General features: G+C 29.2%; 1 protein-coding gene across 3 annotated transcripts in view; it reads left to right on the top strand.

The window, feature by feature from the left end:
* The first annotated feature begins 6,265 nt into the window (after positions 1 to 6,265).
* Positions 6,266 to 17,158, top strand: part of LOC114933228 (otoferlin) — a 44,459-nt gene continuing 33,566 nt past the window's right edge. For all 3 annotated transcript variants that reach the window (XM_085482639.1, XM_085482637.1, XM_085482640.1), the window contains exons 1-2: positions 6,266 to 6,758; positions 14,845 to 14,903. In XM_085482639.1, the coding sequence (XP_085338765.1) occupies positions 6,680 to 6,758; positions 14,845 to 14,903 (138 nt within the window). In that variant the 5' untranslated portion in view covers positions 6,266 to 6,679. The remainder of the gene's footprint in view (positions 6,759 to 14,844; positions 14,904 to 17,158) is intronic.

Genomic DNA, 17,158 nt, shown 5'->3' with positions numbered 1-17,158 from the left:
ATCGAGCATGACGCATAAAAGATTCTGCCTTCTTTATAGCCAGACTTTCCAAGGACAAATGTATTTTTGTCTTGGATTGTTTGAAGGCTCCGATCGATTTGATATCATCGAATACCAGCTATGAACTCTGTATCGAGATTTAAGAATACATTCAATTTCCCAGATACCGACTTTCCAAGATATCTCTGACCTCAATCGACGCTTTTCTTATAGGGTATAAAGGAATGTGAACTAACGCTCACAGAACTGCTTCTGTGTATAATCATTTAGTATATTCTATACGTACTCGTTATACTGTTACAAAATATATGCAGCAGTGATATCCGGCTTTAAATCGTACATATAGTCTGATATAAATATTTTTGAAATGCCTCTACAGGATATAAAAACTGTACAATAATTTTGATTAAATAATAAAATTTATATGTCTTATCTATTAGAGCTGCATTTTCGAGAAACCTAGTAGTCATCTTTTATATACGTGCATTCTTTAATAAATTGTGAGCGGAAATTTTCGTTAAGAAATAATCAAATTTTAAATTAAAATGTAAAAAATGGTTCGTATATTTTGAATATCTTATGTATATATAAAACACTCTATTTTTACATTGTGTAAAATCAAGACATGTTACATAAGACCATTTACACATGTAATTTTTTAGTATTTATAAGAGTATTATGCAACAAAGTTATTTATATTGTATATATACTACCGGCTAAATTTATATCGCCTTTTGATTTTTTCAGTATAACTTGTTTTAAAGTGCATATAATATTAGGTGCGCAACTAAGTTCCCGCTGTTTGTCTATAGATGGCTCCAGCAGTAAGTGCTGGTCGATTTTGACATATCCAAAACGTCACGAGCCAAGCTTAGACATATGGTAAACCAACCGCTTTGACATGTTAATGATTTTGTTTTGGCGTCATATACTTTTAGTTGTGTGAAAATGTCTGATTTTGTACCAAATAATCGTCATTTGCGGGAAGTGTTGATTTTCTCATTTCATTCGAAGAAAACGGCGGCTGAAGCGCATCGAGAGCTCCAAAAAGTTTACGGAGATGCTGCTCTAAGTGAAACAACGTGCCGTGATTGGTTCCGTCGCTTCAAAGACGGTGATTTCGATGTTGACGACCGTCCGCGTGAAGGAAGGCCAAAAACCTTCGAAGACGCTGAATTGGAGGCATTGCTCGATGAGGATCCATGCCAAACGCAAGAACAGCTTGCTTTAGCATTAGGAGTTACCCGCCAAGCCATTTCCAAGCGATTGCATGCGAAAAACGGCCACAATACGAGCAGAGGCACGAAAAAGTGATTCTACTGCATGACAACGCTCGGCCTCATGTTGCCAAACCCGTTAAAACTTACGTGGAAACGCTCAAATAGGAAGTCCTACCCCACCCGCCATATTCCCCAGATATTGCGCCGTCCGATTATTACTTGTTCCGTTCGATGGCACATGGTCTGGCTGATCAGCAGTTCCGCTCATATGAAGACATCAAAAAATGGCTTGATTCGTGGATAGCCTCAAAAGACGAATACTTTTACCGTAACGGTATTCGAGCTCTGCCAGAAAGATGGGAAAAAGTTGTGGCTAACGATGGGCAATACTTTGAATGATTCATTTGTAACCATTTTTTCACAATAAAGTTGCATTTTCATAAAAAAAACAGCGAGAACTTAGTTGCGCACCTAATATATTTATATAATTTTAGCCGGTACTGTAGCTATTTGCATTGATAACACGATAATCAATGATTGCCATTGTTCTTGGTATGTAAAGCAAAATTTATGTATAGTCAGCGATATAAAGCAAATTTATGAGCTTCACTTATTGTTAAATCAATTCCATGATTAGCATATACTTTAAAGAAATGTATATAGAAAGAAAAAAAAACAGTAAATTTACGTTGCTTGCAATCAATTAAACAGTGCAATTAAAATAAGAAAGAAAAAAATACTTTTTAGATTATTTTATTAGTTATTAAGTATAAAAATTACCAACACACAAATTAATTAAAAAATAAACATTTTTCTTATTAAATTTTTAATATTATTAATTTTATTGCGATATGTTGTTAATATAAATGTATCAAAAATAAGCTAGTATCTTTAAAATATCTTATCTTTAATTATAACCAATCTAAAGCATGTATTGTAACATCCACGCTGCTAATTATATAGGTCAACCTAAGTGAAAGGAAAATTAAATCGTGTTGCAATAGATAAAAAAAAGCGAAATATCTAGTCGGTAATACAGAATAAACAGATTGTTCCTTTTAGCTTATTTCAAGATAAAAATAGAAGTAAACTTTCCAGTTTTTAAATGGATTAGAACATATACATGCATTTTGCAATCGCTATTTTTATTTTTACAAGAGAAAGAAAAATAAAATAATATAGCATAATATTATATGAACTTTGATATTAATAATGTTTCAATTTATAAACAATTCCTAAATTAAAAATAAAAAATTTAATAAATTTAAAAATAAAGTATACATTTTTTATTTATGTACATAATTGATTTTAAGATTTTTTGTTTTTTCTATTATTATAACATAATAATAAAAACAATGATAATTATTATTATTATATATTAACAACATATCATAGTAAGAATATTGAACTGATCGTTATAAAGTGTTGTTAAAAAATGATTATCCTATGAGATTTCCGTTTCAAACTTTCCACAAACACTTGAGATATATCAACAGCATTTCAAAACGTAAGAAATCGGTAGAAGAAAGGTGAAGGTTCCTTTCTTTTTTACGGTTTTATATATAACTCTCGCATCGACATTATTTTCATAAGGCATTAAATTCAAAGTTATGAACTAATAAAACTGTTTTTTCATATATTTTAATATATTTTAAATATTTATATATTTTTTAATATTCATTGCATGTAAATTTTTTCTCATTATACATAAATATCCCAGTAAGCAAGAAATATTTAATCAACATTTTAAAATGTTGATTTTATATAAATTTTCTAAACATTGTGATATATGTTTTATAAATATGTTTAAAATATTTTAATAAACGTATTAATAAATATTTAAAAAATATTTTGACTAATGTTTCATAAATGTTTGAAAAATATTATTTAATAATGCTCTCAAAATATTAATAAAATATTTCAAAAACGTTATTTCAACATTACCGAAATCTCTAAATCGATGTCAAAGTTTGTTCGTAATGATGTTACATACAATATTAAGAACTACATTCTTGACAACATTATTATGTTAATAAAAATTATTATAATAACGTTATAACAATAATTTTTTGCTTACTGGGATGTATCTAAAAATGGAAGATTTGAGTAAAATATAATTGAAAGTAATCACCCCGCGAAATCATCGAAGATTTTTGATTTGGGAAGTAAAAATAAATTTAAATGGAATAATAATATTAAAGCTCAACAATAGAGAAAGGGGTAAAGAATGAAGCAACAGTTGTTAGTTCTACGTAATATAGAGGGATGGCGCTGAGAAATCCCAGCCAACCCCCATTCTATTATTGATCCACCCTTCACATTCCCTTCAGAAAACAGGTAATATTTATTAGCTGTACATATGTCGGTCGATGTACAAGGAGATATCATTTTTCTATTTCAATTTCACTTTCAATCGCGAATAGTTTGATAATAATCTGAAATAAGTAATTGCATCTGGAATTAAGTAGATTTGATACGTCAATCCTGAGGGTGATATATTTATGAGTTTTATTTTCCATTTGTTAGACAAACTCTCACGCAATGACTGTCGAAAAGGTGCTTCAATTTTTCTCTCGAGGTCTCTTAAACGCGATTCCTGGCTAACAAATTTTATTCGACGCATCAGTATTACTTTATATTCCTGCACGTATAAAATAAATATAACGTTTTAAATAAGAGATGTAATTGCTCACACACATGATATAAATGAAACGGTATTCTTTTATGATGAATTACAGCCTTACGTTTAAGAGCTCGTAAAAACGAAGGTTTTGGTGAATATAACATTTACTCAGAGCTGAGAGAACATAAAAAGAGGAAAAAAGTGAGGCTTCGAATAAAAGCTCGAAATAAAAGCTCAAGGCACATGAAAAATATTATGAACATTAAAAAATAAAAATGCTTCTTTACAACTCTCTTCAATTGTTTTGTTTAAGAAACGTATAAAAAAATGAAGTGTATCGTCAATTTCAAGTTGAAAAGCTGAAGAAATTCTTGTCGCTCTGAGAAACTCAGATTTTCAATGATTAAATATTTAGACTCTAAAGGGGTTTCTACGTACCACGTCTAGGAAAATTTGAATATTTAATAGAGTCTAATTGTAAGACTAACAGTAATGTGGCCTATACATTAAATATACAAAAATATTAAAATATCTCAGATACAGAATAATATATTTCATAATACATTCTATGTGACAAATGCAAAAAATCGTGCCGAATAAAAATGCTAATAATTCGATCCGATTATATTTGATGGTTCCATACCCCTATATATTTTTCAAACTTCTGTGATTTTTATTTTAAATGTTTTTTTTTATTTTTACATAAATAACTGCGATTGAATAAAATAATTTGAATATTTTACAATGCACATTCAAAAATAGTTGCAGAATTATCATCAACTTTAATTTGAACAATAAATAAACATAGAAAATATCACAATTTATATTTTTGGAAGACATTTTAGAATAAATCATTGTGATATTATCTTGTTGAAAAAAGCACATATGCAATTTTTTATTGTATGTGCAAATTATAACTAATTTCGGAATTTTGTATATTGAAATCCAATATAAAAAGACAGAAGTAATTTTATTCATACATTGAATATTGATATAGTGATCGATTTATTAATTAATACTGATAAGTATATTGTTATATTTTTAATATTTTTTAAATATTATTCTAGCATAATTTATAATATTTTTGCGCTGATCTTATGTCATTCTATTTTTTCGTGATATGTGCATATTTTATAAGAAATATCTAGGATAAATCCAGGATTTATCTCAGAATATCTTTTTACTTGTAAACGATCCGCAGTTTTCCTAAAATTGTAATGAGCCAATTGACCTCTTACATTTGTATACAATATGTTGTCGTACGGTGTACAAAAAGTGTCATATCCTTTATATCCTTTATAATATAATTATAAAAATCCTTTACTTATATACTTTCTAATATAACAAAACTTGCAATTATATTTTATTTTCTTATTTTTATATATAAATATGCACGATAGTTCATTGATGGAAAAAATTGATGGAATATATATATATATATGATTGATCGCAACATATAAGATTTCTGCATATAAATTTTTGTAGAGTACAAATATATATATATATATATATATATATATATATATATATGTGTGTGTGTGTGTGTGTGTGTAATTTTAATTTAGTATCTTATATATAGCAAAAAAAAGCATATAAACCTTTAATTGCTTTTAATTACACAAGAATATGATTAAAAAATAAAAACATATTACACACTTAATAGTAACTATAAAAATTTTAATTTTTTTCTTAAATACTTAATAAAGTGTTCTTTTCTTATACTTTTTTTTTATTCTTTATATGCATCGCGTAATGCATACTTAAATGCATACTTTGACGTTCACATTCTTAATAAAAATATTATACAAAAAAAGTATAAAAATGGGCTCTTTTTCTTTCAATATTGCAGAAAAATTACTGTATAAGATATCTCTTATCTTTAAGCTAACATTTTAATTTAATTGTGCTATATGTAAATTATATATATATATATATATATAATTTAAAGTTTTATATAATGCAAATGTTTAATCCGTATTGTAAATATCGAGTTTAAATCTCTAAACTTATTTTGAATTTTTTGTGTTGAGATACATATACGCATATTGTTTATAGATATCTCTTCTAGGTCCTGAAACATTTTTTTCTATATTTTTTATTTTTTTGTTATTATTTATTTCTCAATCAATTTTAGAATCTAAAAAATCCACGCAAAATGGTTGTTTAATTTTTCCCGATCCCTAAGCATTTCGCGCGAAATTCGCGCAATTAATTAACGATTCGAGAGAGAAGTACGAGAGACGTACGTCATCCATTAATGACGTCCGGCGTTCCGTATGTGATGTGTAAAACCGTGCCGGTTTCAGCGGGAATGGCGGTAGTGATGAACGCCGACTACAGCAACCACCACGCACGGTCAGGGGCGCGTGCGCCAATTGTACCCCGATGAGCACTCGCGAGGGTTGTTTAAAGTGCGAACTCGCTGAGGACGCAGCAGTCGACGGGTCAGCCTCCAGGAGGCACGATCGCGCTGATCCACGTGACCACGACCGCGTCGCGCTCCTCCATCGAGAGGTGACTGAAACGTGACGCGTCTGAGATCTCGCGGTTCGGTTCCGCTCCTCCTACGCCTTGACCCCTGGCTGGTCGCCTCGAGCGTTTCACCTGGTTCGATATCGCACGTAGCAACGAAGGGATTCCTCGTCACATAAGGTCCTTGGAATCTCGAGGCCCTTCTCGATTTGAACAGCATCGGTTCATGATGAATGGCGCGAAAACGTTCTCGATGAATGGAGTCATAACCGATACTGTCAGTCACGCGAGAGCAATCATCGAGAATTAGACGAGAAGCAATTCTGTTCAACAACTATAATCGTGTTTCAACAACGGTGCAAGAATGTCGCTCGTCGTTATACTAAAAAATTTCCAAGGTCTTAAATGCAAAGGGGAAAAGGTGGCGAGAATCGATTTTCGAGGTAATTAATAATTTTTGAAATTTTACTTCATTTGTCAAAGTTTGCATAAAATGGTTTTGTCGAAAGAAATTTTTTTCAGAGAATTGTGTTTGAATGATCTTTCTAAATTTGCTATTCAGATTGAAAAAAAAACCGATGTGCAAAATTTAACACACAATGGACTATTTCTTTCATCGAAAAACTTGTCGATATTTTTTAATACTCAAAAATTAATAATTATTTGCTCTACGTACGTACACATTTTTTTTATTTTTATTTATATTTTAAATCACCCACAATTGAACTTTTCTTCTTGACATGAAGAAATTATCAGAGATAATTCGATCTTATCATCTGATTTATATAGCATAATCCTTCTTAAGGCACTTTAATAAGCTACATATATCTTCACTATCGCCTTTATATTACACTTTTAATATACCGTCAGGCTTCATTGCTAGGCACATTCCATGAATTAATGCACAAGACACGTGCTTGGATGCATTCCAACGCGTATACGTCCTTTTTACGTTTGAAGCATTGTATTTGGGCGATTGATCGCGTCGGAGATTTGTGTTCTCGTCACAGGAGAACAATGATCCGGGTCAATTTGCTTAAATTTAATGTCAACGCGGGATGCAATTATGCATTGTCATGCATCGATGACTACTGATCTCATAATCGGTGAATTGATCGAGTCAAAATACATATAATTAAGTGCAACACACTCCTCGACAAACTCTAGAATATGTTTCTTGTCATGCATTGAGGTAAAATGTCATTTAATTTGATTACATTTAGCTTTATTACTTATTATCTCAGAGTATATCATATGTCATATACTCATATATGATATTTATATTTATATGTCATATTCAAAATATTATATTTTATATTGAGTTTTAAGTCTTATAAATGCTATTACTTAGAAAATGAAATGTTTTATAATTTCTAATATAACAAAAAAATTATTAAATTTTATCATATTTACAATGATAAATTATTAAATTAAGGCCATGTGTAACGAGCAATACGATATTATTTTATTATTGAGAAGAAAATTCTTAATTTGAAATAAAAATTACACAAACGTTTCGAGCTCTACTTGCTCCTCTTCAGTGCGCAAAAAAATAGTGATAATAAATAACGATAATAAATAAATACATAAAATTCTAATAAAAAATCCGCAATACATAGTCAAAATAAGTTATATAGTTAAGTCATAGTTAAAACGCAAAATAAATTTACAATAAATTAAAACCATTAAAATAGTTCAACAAAGTAAGAACCCAATTAGAAGCAGAATGATTCGTCCGGTTATTCATAAAATATATTAGAATTATTAATAAAAACTCGGAGTGACACTCATTTCATTTCCATGGTTAAATTTATATTGTCGTCAACATACTTCACATTCAATGACATTGTATACAAGCAAGTTTATGGCACACCTATGGGTTCCCCGTTATCGCCAATAATTGCTAATATTGTTATGCAAGATCTTGAAGAATCAATAATTAATGAATTGGACATTGGTATTGGAATATATTATAGATATGTAGACGACATTATTATGGTGGCACCTAAGAATAAAATTGATAGCGTATTGAATAAGTTTAATAGTTACAATCAACGACTACAATTTACGATTGAATACGAAATTAATAGAAGCATAAATTTTCTAGATTTAAACATTAAAATAATAGACAACATCATACACTTAGATTGGTTTCAAAAAAAGACATGTTCAGGTAGAGTACTATCTTTTTTATCGAGTCACCCTATGTGCCATAAAATAGGAGTAATTTATAATCTTATTAATAGGGCATTGTTATTATCTCATCCCATATATCATAAGAAAAATTTAGAACTGTGTATTAAAATATTATTGGACAACGGTTACCCTATTCATTTAATCTTTAAAGAAATAAATAAGAGAATAAGAGTTTTAAACAATGGTCAGTTTAACAACAATAGAAAAAAAGAAATTGCAGAAGATAATAGCAAGAAAAAATTTTTCGTCATTCCATACATTAATAACATTTCTGAGACAATAGCATCGACAATAAAAAAATCAGATTTCAGAGTAGGATACCGTTGTCTAAATAATCTTAACAAATTAATTAAAGTCCACAAGGACAAAAACGTGCATAACAATAATAATAATGTTGTCTACAAAATTAATTGTAAGGATTGTGAAGCTTCGTATGTTGGGCAAACCAAAAGAAAATTACGCACTAGACTAAAAGAGCATATGAATAATATTAAATTTGATTCCTCCAAGCATTCTGTGGTCTCTGAACATATTATAGATAAAAAACATGCTTTTGATTGGGATAACGTTAAAATACTTGATATTGAATCTAATTATTATAAAAGACTTATCTCGGAAATGATACACATCAAGGAACAAAGGCATGGTATAAATAATAACACAGACACCGAATTGCTTAACAACGCGTATTTCGACATTCTAGAAGAAATATCGAATTTTTAGACTTATGTAAATGTTTATTTTGTGAGATCTGACACCTATTTATTCGACTTTTTAAAAGACTAGACAACAGTCAAGTACTAACAATAAGGCCAACAACAATTAGAAGCATTGTCATCTCAAGTTATTCGGAACAATTTGTAAGCATAAAGGTTCAATATTTTAGTATTTAGTTTAATTTATAATTTTTAATCTTTTTCACATACACATTAGTGGAATCCTATTTTACAATTGAATAAATTCTTTAAATTCAGTTAACAAATATCAAATAATTTGGAGAGGATGAACATAATCATTGCCAGATCGAGGGACTTTCGTCAAATAACGATAAGTGGTTCGTTTGGAGTAATGTATAAGCGTCACTCCGAGTTTTTATTAATAATTCTAATATATTTTATGAATAACCGGACGAATCATTCTGCTTCTAATTGGGTTCTTACTTTGTTGAACTATTTTAATGGTTTTAATTCATTGTAAATTTATTTTGCGTTTTAACTATGACTTAACTATATAACTTATTTTGACTATGTATTGCGGATTTTTTATTAGAATTTTATGTATTTATTTATTATCGTTATTTATTATCACTATTTTTTTGCGCACTGAAGAGGAGCAAGTAGAGCTCGAAACGTTTGTGTAATTTTTATTTCAAATTAAAAATTTTCTTCTCAATAATAAAATAATATCGTATTGCTCGTTACACATGGCCTTAATTTAATAATTTATCATTGTTTTTATTGTCATACGAGCTTGAGCATTGGTATGCGATGGTTTGATTAGGTATTAATTTTGCATTGTTTATCATATTTGTTGTACATATGTATTATAAATATGCTTCGCTTCTTCTTTAAATTTGAAAATTAATTTTCTTAGAAAATTGTGTGTCAAATGACTATAAAACTGCATCATTTACAATAAATTGTTATAATGCAATTTCTTTATAATATGCCAATCATAATGGCAAAATTAATAAACTTGCAAGAGAAATTAGAATTCAATTGTTTTAAAACCTTTAAGAATTTAATTCTTATATTAAAAAATCATGTTTCAAAAAGATTTATATTATATAACACGACCATGTGAAACTTTTTTAACTAGATACATTTAAGTTGCCCTGCGAGATATTATTCTTTGAACAAAACTTTTAATTTGGTGTTATTTCGCATTATCATTACGCTGCGAGGTTGCGTTTGTAGAGCTGGAGAGAATTCACAGATACGAGAGGACGCATGTCCTGAAATGCCCTAAGTCCTATAGAGAGTATAACGTTTCATTTAATCATATATATTTGCCCTAGTTTGAGTAAACACGCTATATCGAAGAAGAGAGGAAGATCTCCTCAACCAAAGCGTTCATGATGTACGCACAGATATCTGTGTACAGATAACATCTGTGTATTTTCCCGTAATAACGAATTACACAGAAATGCTGTGCATGAAAGGTCACCGTCCGACTTGCGTAATCCGTTTTCATATAAGAGCGTAATTTCTTGCGATATGCTAATACCTGGCTTCCGCGAATTATCGCGGTCTTTAGGGTTTACAAATATACCGTCAAATGCATCTACGTCATACATATATTATGAAGCTGATTGCGTAAATTAGGATTAATGCTGACGCTAATACGCGAGAAATGTCGCGTTAAATGGTGAATTTATAGAAAATCCGAAATCTCTATAGTATTTGCGAATGAATGTCTTCATATTTCTCCGATAATTAATTAATTCTATTTTAAGAGAAAGCTTTAGCTGGATATAATTTTTTTACACAAACGAGAAATGTAAAATATCCATCTATTATAATATTTAATCGTAAGTATATATTTCAGAAAGTTAAATGTAAATTTTTAAGAATCAAGTTTGTGAAATACACTACATCGAAGAGAGAACCTCTTCCGCGAGAGAAAATCTTTTATTTAATGCATACGTGAGCAATGTACACGCAGATGATTCGTGTATCCACTTAATAAACGTTAGTTTTTTCAACAAAATAGACATATTAAAATATAAAGATCCTGGAGAGAATACAGAAGATATATTGTTTTATATAACGAATTAGAATAATTCATTGTTCAATTATTTTTTTCCAACAATATAATGGATTTTAACATGTTTTTAAAAGTTTGAATTAGTTTTACTTTTTTCTCATTTATCATAAAAGCTTCGTTCATTAAAAGCTTCTTATCACAGAAATATAAATATAAAAAATAAAATATAATTATTCAATTTGTCTCTTGAATATTTCTATATTGCAAAATAATAATACTTTTAGCGAATTATTAATAGAGGACAAAATTTCATACATTATTTTATACGTTAGACACATATAAAGCATAAAAATATTTAAAATTATTTAAAAAATACTGCATATAGTATTGCGGGAATCAAATATAATATGATAAAATTATTCTCAAAACACCATACACTTTTCTCGGCAAAATTGTGTCATATAGTAGAATATCAAATCAACGCGTTAATAAAATGTAAACGCTGTGAAGTTGCAATAAAAATTAATTATACACACATATATATATATATATATATATATAAACAAATATTAAGCTTGACAAAATAAAAATAGAGGTAGCAGGTAGATAAATGACAAACGTATGGTTGCTTTGACGTGCGTCAGCTGCGAAAATAGCGGCGGTTTATCACAAATATCGGCCGGCAATTGTGTTTTTTCTTCTCTTTTCTCTTTGCATTTTAACAAATCGCAAATAATTGCTCGACAAATTTTTTTTGTATAATTTTATCAATATCTCGTTAACGAACGAGAATATACGGGTCGTGTGTACTTGGAAAATTAATTAACTCGCCATCAAATTGTATCAGCGATACAACAAACGCGATAAAATTACATTTGTGTGACACTATATACGTTACGGTTTATCAATAATAATTACTCGATTATTATAAATAGAGATAATTTGCATTTCTACCCTTACGACAATAACACCTAATAGTGGCTGCAATTTTCTGCGTATATTACGCGATCACAACTGATTATTAAAGAACAATTCATCGTGATGCAGCTGTTTCGCGTGAAGTCTTTCATAGATCTACATAGCAATTATTAAAGCGTTATTTTCAGAATAGGCAGATCGTTCATACGGATAATCTATAATATATCTACTAGTAAGCAATTTGCAAATGAGAGCCTCGATAATAAATCGATATCTGCATTCGTTATGTAAAAAGAATGTAATATTCATATATTCGTCGACGGATCGCTCTCTTTCTTATGAAAGTTATTCAGCTATTTCTGCATAATATCAGAATTTTATTGTGCTCGCAACAGAAAAAGCCTCTAAGTATTATAATCATACAAACACGAGTGACGGCGCTCATAACTTAATTTACATAAAACTACATATGGGTAGAACTGGCAAGGCTGACGCAAATAAATTTATAATAATCGCAAACATTATGCTCTTTAATTATGTTTATAACTATGCATCTAATAAATGTAAATGTTTCCAAAATAGAATTGAGAATACTAAATAATCGGGTTTATTGTAAGTAAACGAAATAGAATATAATGTCTATTATATTATATTTATATTAATAATTTTTAGAATTTTTTAACTGTTACGTTTTTATTAATAAATTATATAGTTTTTTTCGTACAGTTTATCGAGAGATTTCATTAAAAAGAAAAAAGTAATTATTTATTTATTTATTTCTTGTAATATCTATATTTATAAAAAATATGACGGTCAGCAAAATGTGCAATATATAATTACAAAAAATTGCGAAAAAAGCTGCAATTTTTTGTTAAAAAAGAGAATTAATAGAATAATTTGTTTACTTATTAAATTATAAATTTAAATAATAATTTACAATCAAGAGACATCTCAGTCAATATTAATATTCAATATACCCGTAATTTTTTTTTATTAATTTATATTTAAATGTTTTACGTCAATCAAATTCCTATTTAAATTTTTTAAATTTTGCGGTCATGGTTCATAAAAATGAGATTCTCTCGCGTGAATATTTCTTATGCATACGTTTTCCATTTTCCGATGGCATCTATCGGAATAGCCGGTTTTGTTCGCTTTTGTTCAAAAAAGTTGACAGACGTAGAAAAAAAGTTGCGAGGAATGAAAAATGAAATTACGCGTTAACGAACGAGCACTTCGTACATACATCGTATGTGGCTGATCATAAAGCTCCTTATCTACTGCGTGGAACTCTATCGCCGAGCTTTCCGCCGGACAACCGACGATAACAATTTTGTTATCTCGCTTTAATTATACTATAAATAAAAAGTAAAATAAGTTGCTTGAAAGTAGTTTGTTCAGTAAATAGATTGTAGAAAATTGCATAGATTTTTACAAATGATAAATAAATTGCGTTACATATGAGCATGCATATAATATATCAGACCAGATGCTTCTATAATATGATATATAAAGCTTGTTCTATAAAATATTAAAGCAAGAAAGCGATGCTATGTACATTTATTTAACTATAATAGAATTTCATTGACAAATTAAATTATTTTGTTATTTTTATTCCAATATTTCTCGATTACTTTATGATCTGCGAATATAAATAAAACGCATAACTTAAAGTTCATTTATTTTTCATTTAATAAACTCGCGCGAAAAGTCATTTTTCATTAAAGATATAGATAAATTATGGTTGCAATAAGCAAGAAAGAAAATAAGAAAAGAATTTTTTCTATCATAACGTAGAAATTGCATGTTTTACGAGGTAGAAGTCTGCTGATTTATTTTTTTAACGTTACAATGCTTTCACAACGTAAATCGTTTTCGCATTATTATACGCAATGTTGGGCACATTGCGAAGCAATACGATTTAATCGTATCTTGCATTGTGAGAATTCCATAGTTAAATAGGGGATACGGTATTTATTGTTGTTGTAAGAATAAAAGCACTTTGTATGCTGCCTCAAAGGAGTTCTTATCCTGTACGACGCTTTAAAGCTGAGCTTAAGTGCATTCTTTTTCCTCTTTATGAATATCTGCTACCGTTAGTACATGCTTCTGACGTAAAACCGCAAAATGTAATTTTAATTTTTCTTTGGGTGCCATCATTAATCGGCGAACTTGAGAAGAACCAATAAATTCATTGTACGTAATACTATAGTTAAATGCAAGACTGATAATAATTACATTAATTGTAAGTTTGGGAAACATGAAAAAATTTTTATACAAAATTACTTATATTAATTGAAATATTTTATTTTATATTTATATAAGCACATTCTCTCTTTCTCTCTTGGTTGTACCAACTTATTAGACTTACTTAAAATAAGTAATATATAGCAATTTAGCGTTAACGGTAATGCGTATATATTATGTCAAATATTTTAATTTTGTAATTTGTATTTTTATGTGTGTGTGTGCTTTTTTCATTTTCTTGCTATTATATATGTATATATATATATTTTCTAATTTCAATAGTGTGTTATATTATTATATTAAAAATATCAGCATCATGCTTTTAATTGTTAATATAATATAAGAACTTATATTTTAAAAATTACGATCTTTATATATGTATAATATAACTTTATATGCACATGATATATTAAAAAATACACGAAAAATTTGAAATATATGTATTTTTCTTGTCTGTTGCAGAGGTATCGCATTATTCAACGAATCTCGAAGACAATGACGACGTTATCGAAGTAGAACAGGTAAAAAGAGTGTGTATGTGTGTGTTTCCTCCTTTTTTATTTTTATTTCTGTAGAATTAAATCTATAAGTCTTATAAATCTTGAGAATACATATCTGTATTCAAGATTAAATGTGTGCTTTAATGGAGTGGGCGTAACAAACAAGATTACGCTTAACATCAAAAAAGTTATTTTGACTTTTTTGCAAATTTTGTATTCAGAGTTAATACAATTCCTCTGGGAAATCATCGCTATGCTATCCTTCTTCGTTTTCCCTATTCTGATGAAAATATTTTACGTTATATTAAGTTATAACAAACAAACTTCTTTTAAAAAATTGATTCTAAAATTTCAATTAAAAGTATAAAACAAATTTAAACTTCATATTAATAATAATCATGAAATAAATAAATCTCATAAGAAACAATTTCATTTGATATAAAGTTTTAAAATTAAAAAAATTAAGGAAGAATCCAAAATGTATTCAAAAATATCATATGTTATACACATATAGGATTGTAATTTAAAAAATATTTTATTTTTGAGTTGTTATTAATTAAAGATATCTTGAAACAAAGCAAGATAAAAATACTAAATTATTATAACTATTTTAATTACTGTTACATTTATAATACAAAAAATATTTCCGTTTAGAAAGTATTTTCTCGAGAATATTTTATTATAGTTACAATTAAATGCATATATTTTATTTCCGTAAAATAATTTTTTTTTAATATGTGATGACAACGATAGATTCAATGGGATTGCAATGGCAATAATGGCCTTTCGAGTGAAGTATTCTTGACTGAAATATTGGATTATCCAAGTGTTGATGTCCTGTTATAAGCATATTGTGCGAGCGTCGAAGAGAGAGTAGCAGATGTGCGTATTATTTGGTAAAAACCGAATCTGTCACGTCCTATATTGCAAACGCATCAGCAGCAGATCACTTAGAAATTGCATCTAAATAATTTTCAATGTCGTTCGCAAACAAAAAAAAATAAATTGTCGCAAACAAGCGATATTATTTTTATTTATTGATGGAATATTAAAGTTGATGCAAATCAATTGTAGAATGTCAAGGTGAGAGATGATGTGGGATGTCAAGATATAATTAAAAATAACTCGAGAAGAATCTTTAACTAATATCTTATTAATCTAAAAGAAAATGTTGGTCGGATAATAATTATTATCTTTCTTAACTGATTCTCATAAAATTTATCCCATTCCGAGATGCTTCTTGATTGCATATTTCTCTAAATTAAAGCGAGAATTCCAAGAAGAGCTTTATTAGAATTTCTCTCTCAAACAGTTCTCAATTAACAAATTAAATTTATTTTAGTTTTAAGACTTTCGCGGCCATTGGAATCATCAATGCAAAAGGTTTCCGGATGGATTTCGCGTGGTTTAACAGCGTAATGCCGACGTTTCGCAAACGTTGCAGTTTGCGAAACGTCGGCATTACGCTGTTAAACCACGCGGCATCCATCCGGAAACCTTTTGCATACCTCTGTGAAGCTGGCCTCTCATTTTCAAAAATTTGAAATTTTTATTAGAGTTCTGATAGCCCCCCTAAGAGTTCTAAAGTTCTCTATCGGTTTTAGAAATAGTTCCGCCATTTAAAATAGAAAAAATATCATTTGAAGATACGGGGGGGCCAACTTCACATTTTTTGCAACTTTAACTTGGCATAACTTTTTTGTTATCAATTTTAGAGCTTTGGTTATTAAGGATAATTGTTAGAACTCTTTGGGGGGCTATTAGAACTCTCAACAGAATTGTCAAATACCGAAAAAAATTTTCACCTTTCTAAAAATCGATAATTCGGGTAAAAATTTTTTCGGAAATCGGCAGTTCTCTCGAGAGTTCTGGTAGCCCCCCGAAGAGTTCTAACGAATCTTCTTAATGATCGAAGCGCTACGACGCGAAATTAAAAAGTTCTGGCTCCCTAAAGTTGCAGATTTGAAAAATTTCAAAGTCCCAGAGGGGTAGAAATTTTTTTCGGAAATCGGCAGTTCTCTCGAGAGTTCTGGTAGCCCCCGAAGAGTTCTAACGATTCTTCTTAATGATCGAAGCGCTACGACGCGAAATTAAAAAGTTCTGGCTCCTTAAAGTTGCAGATTTGAAAAAAATTTCTACCCCTCTGGGACTTTGAAATTTTTCAAATCTGCAACTTTAAGGAGCCAGAACTTTTTAATTTCGCGTCGTAGCGCTTCGATCATTAAGAAGAATCGTTAGAACTCTTCGGGGGGCTACCAGAACTCTCGAGAGAACTG

The sequence above is a fragment of the Nylanderia fulva genome, unplaced genomic scaffold, assembly GCF_048542155.1.
Source record: "Nylanderia fulva isolate GAGA-0341 unplaced genomic scaffold, ASM4854215v1 Scaffold21, whole genome shotgun sequence".
NCBI classification, from domain to species: Eukaryota; Metazoa; Arthropoda; class Insecta; order Hymenoptera; family Formicidae; genus Nylanderia; species Nylanderia fulva.
Note: the sequence above shows the minus strand (reverse complement) of the source record. Positions and strands in the feature narration are given on the sequence as shown.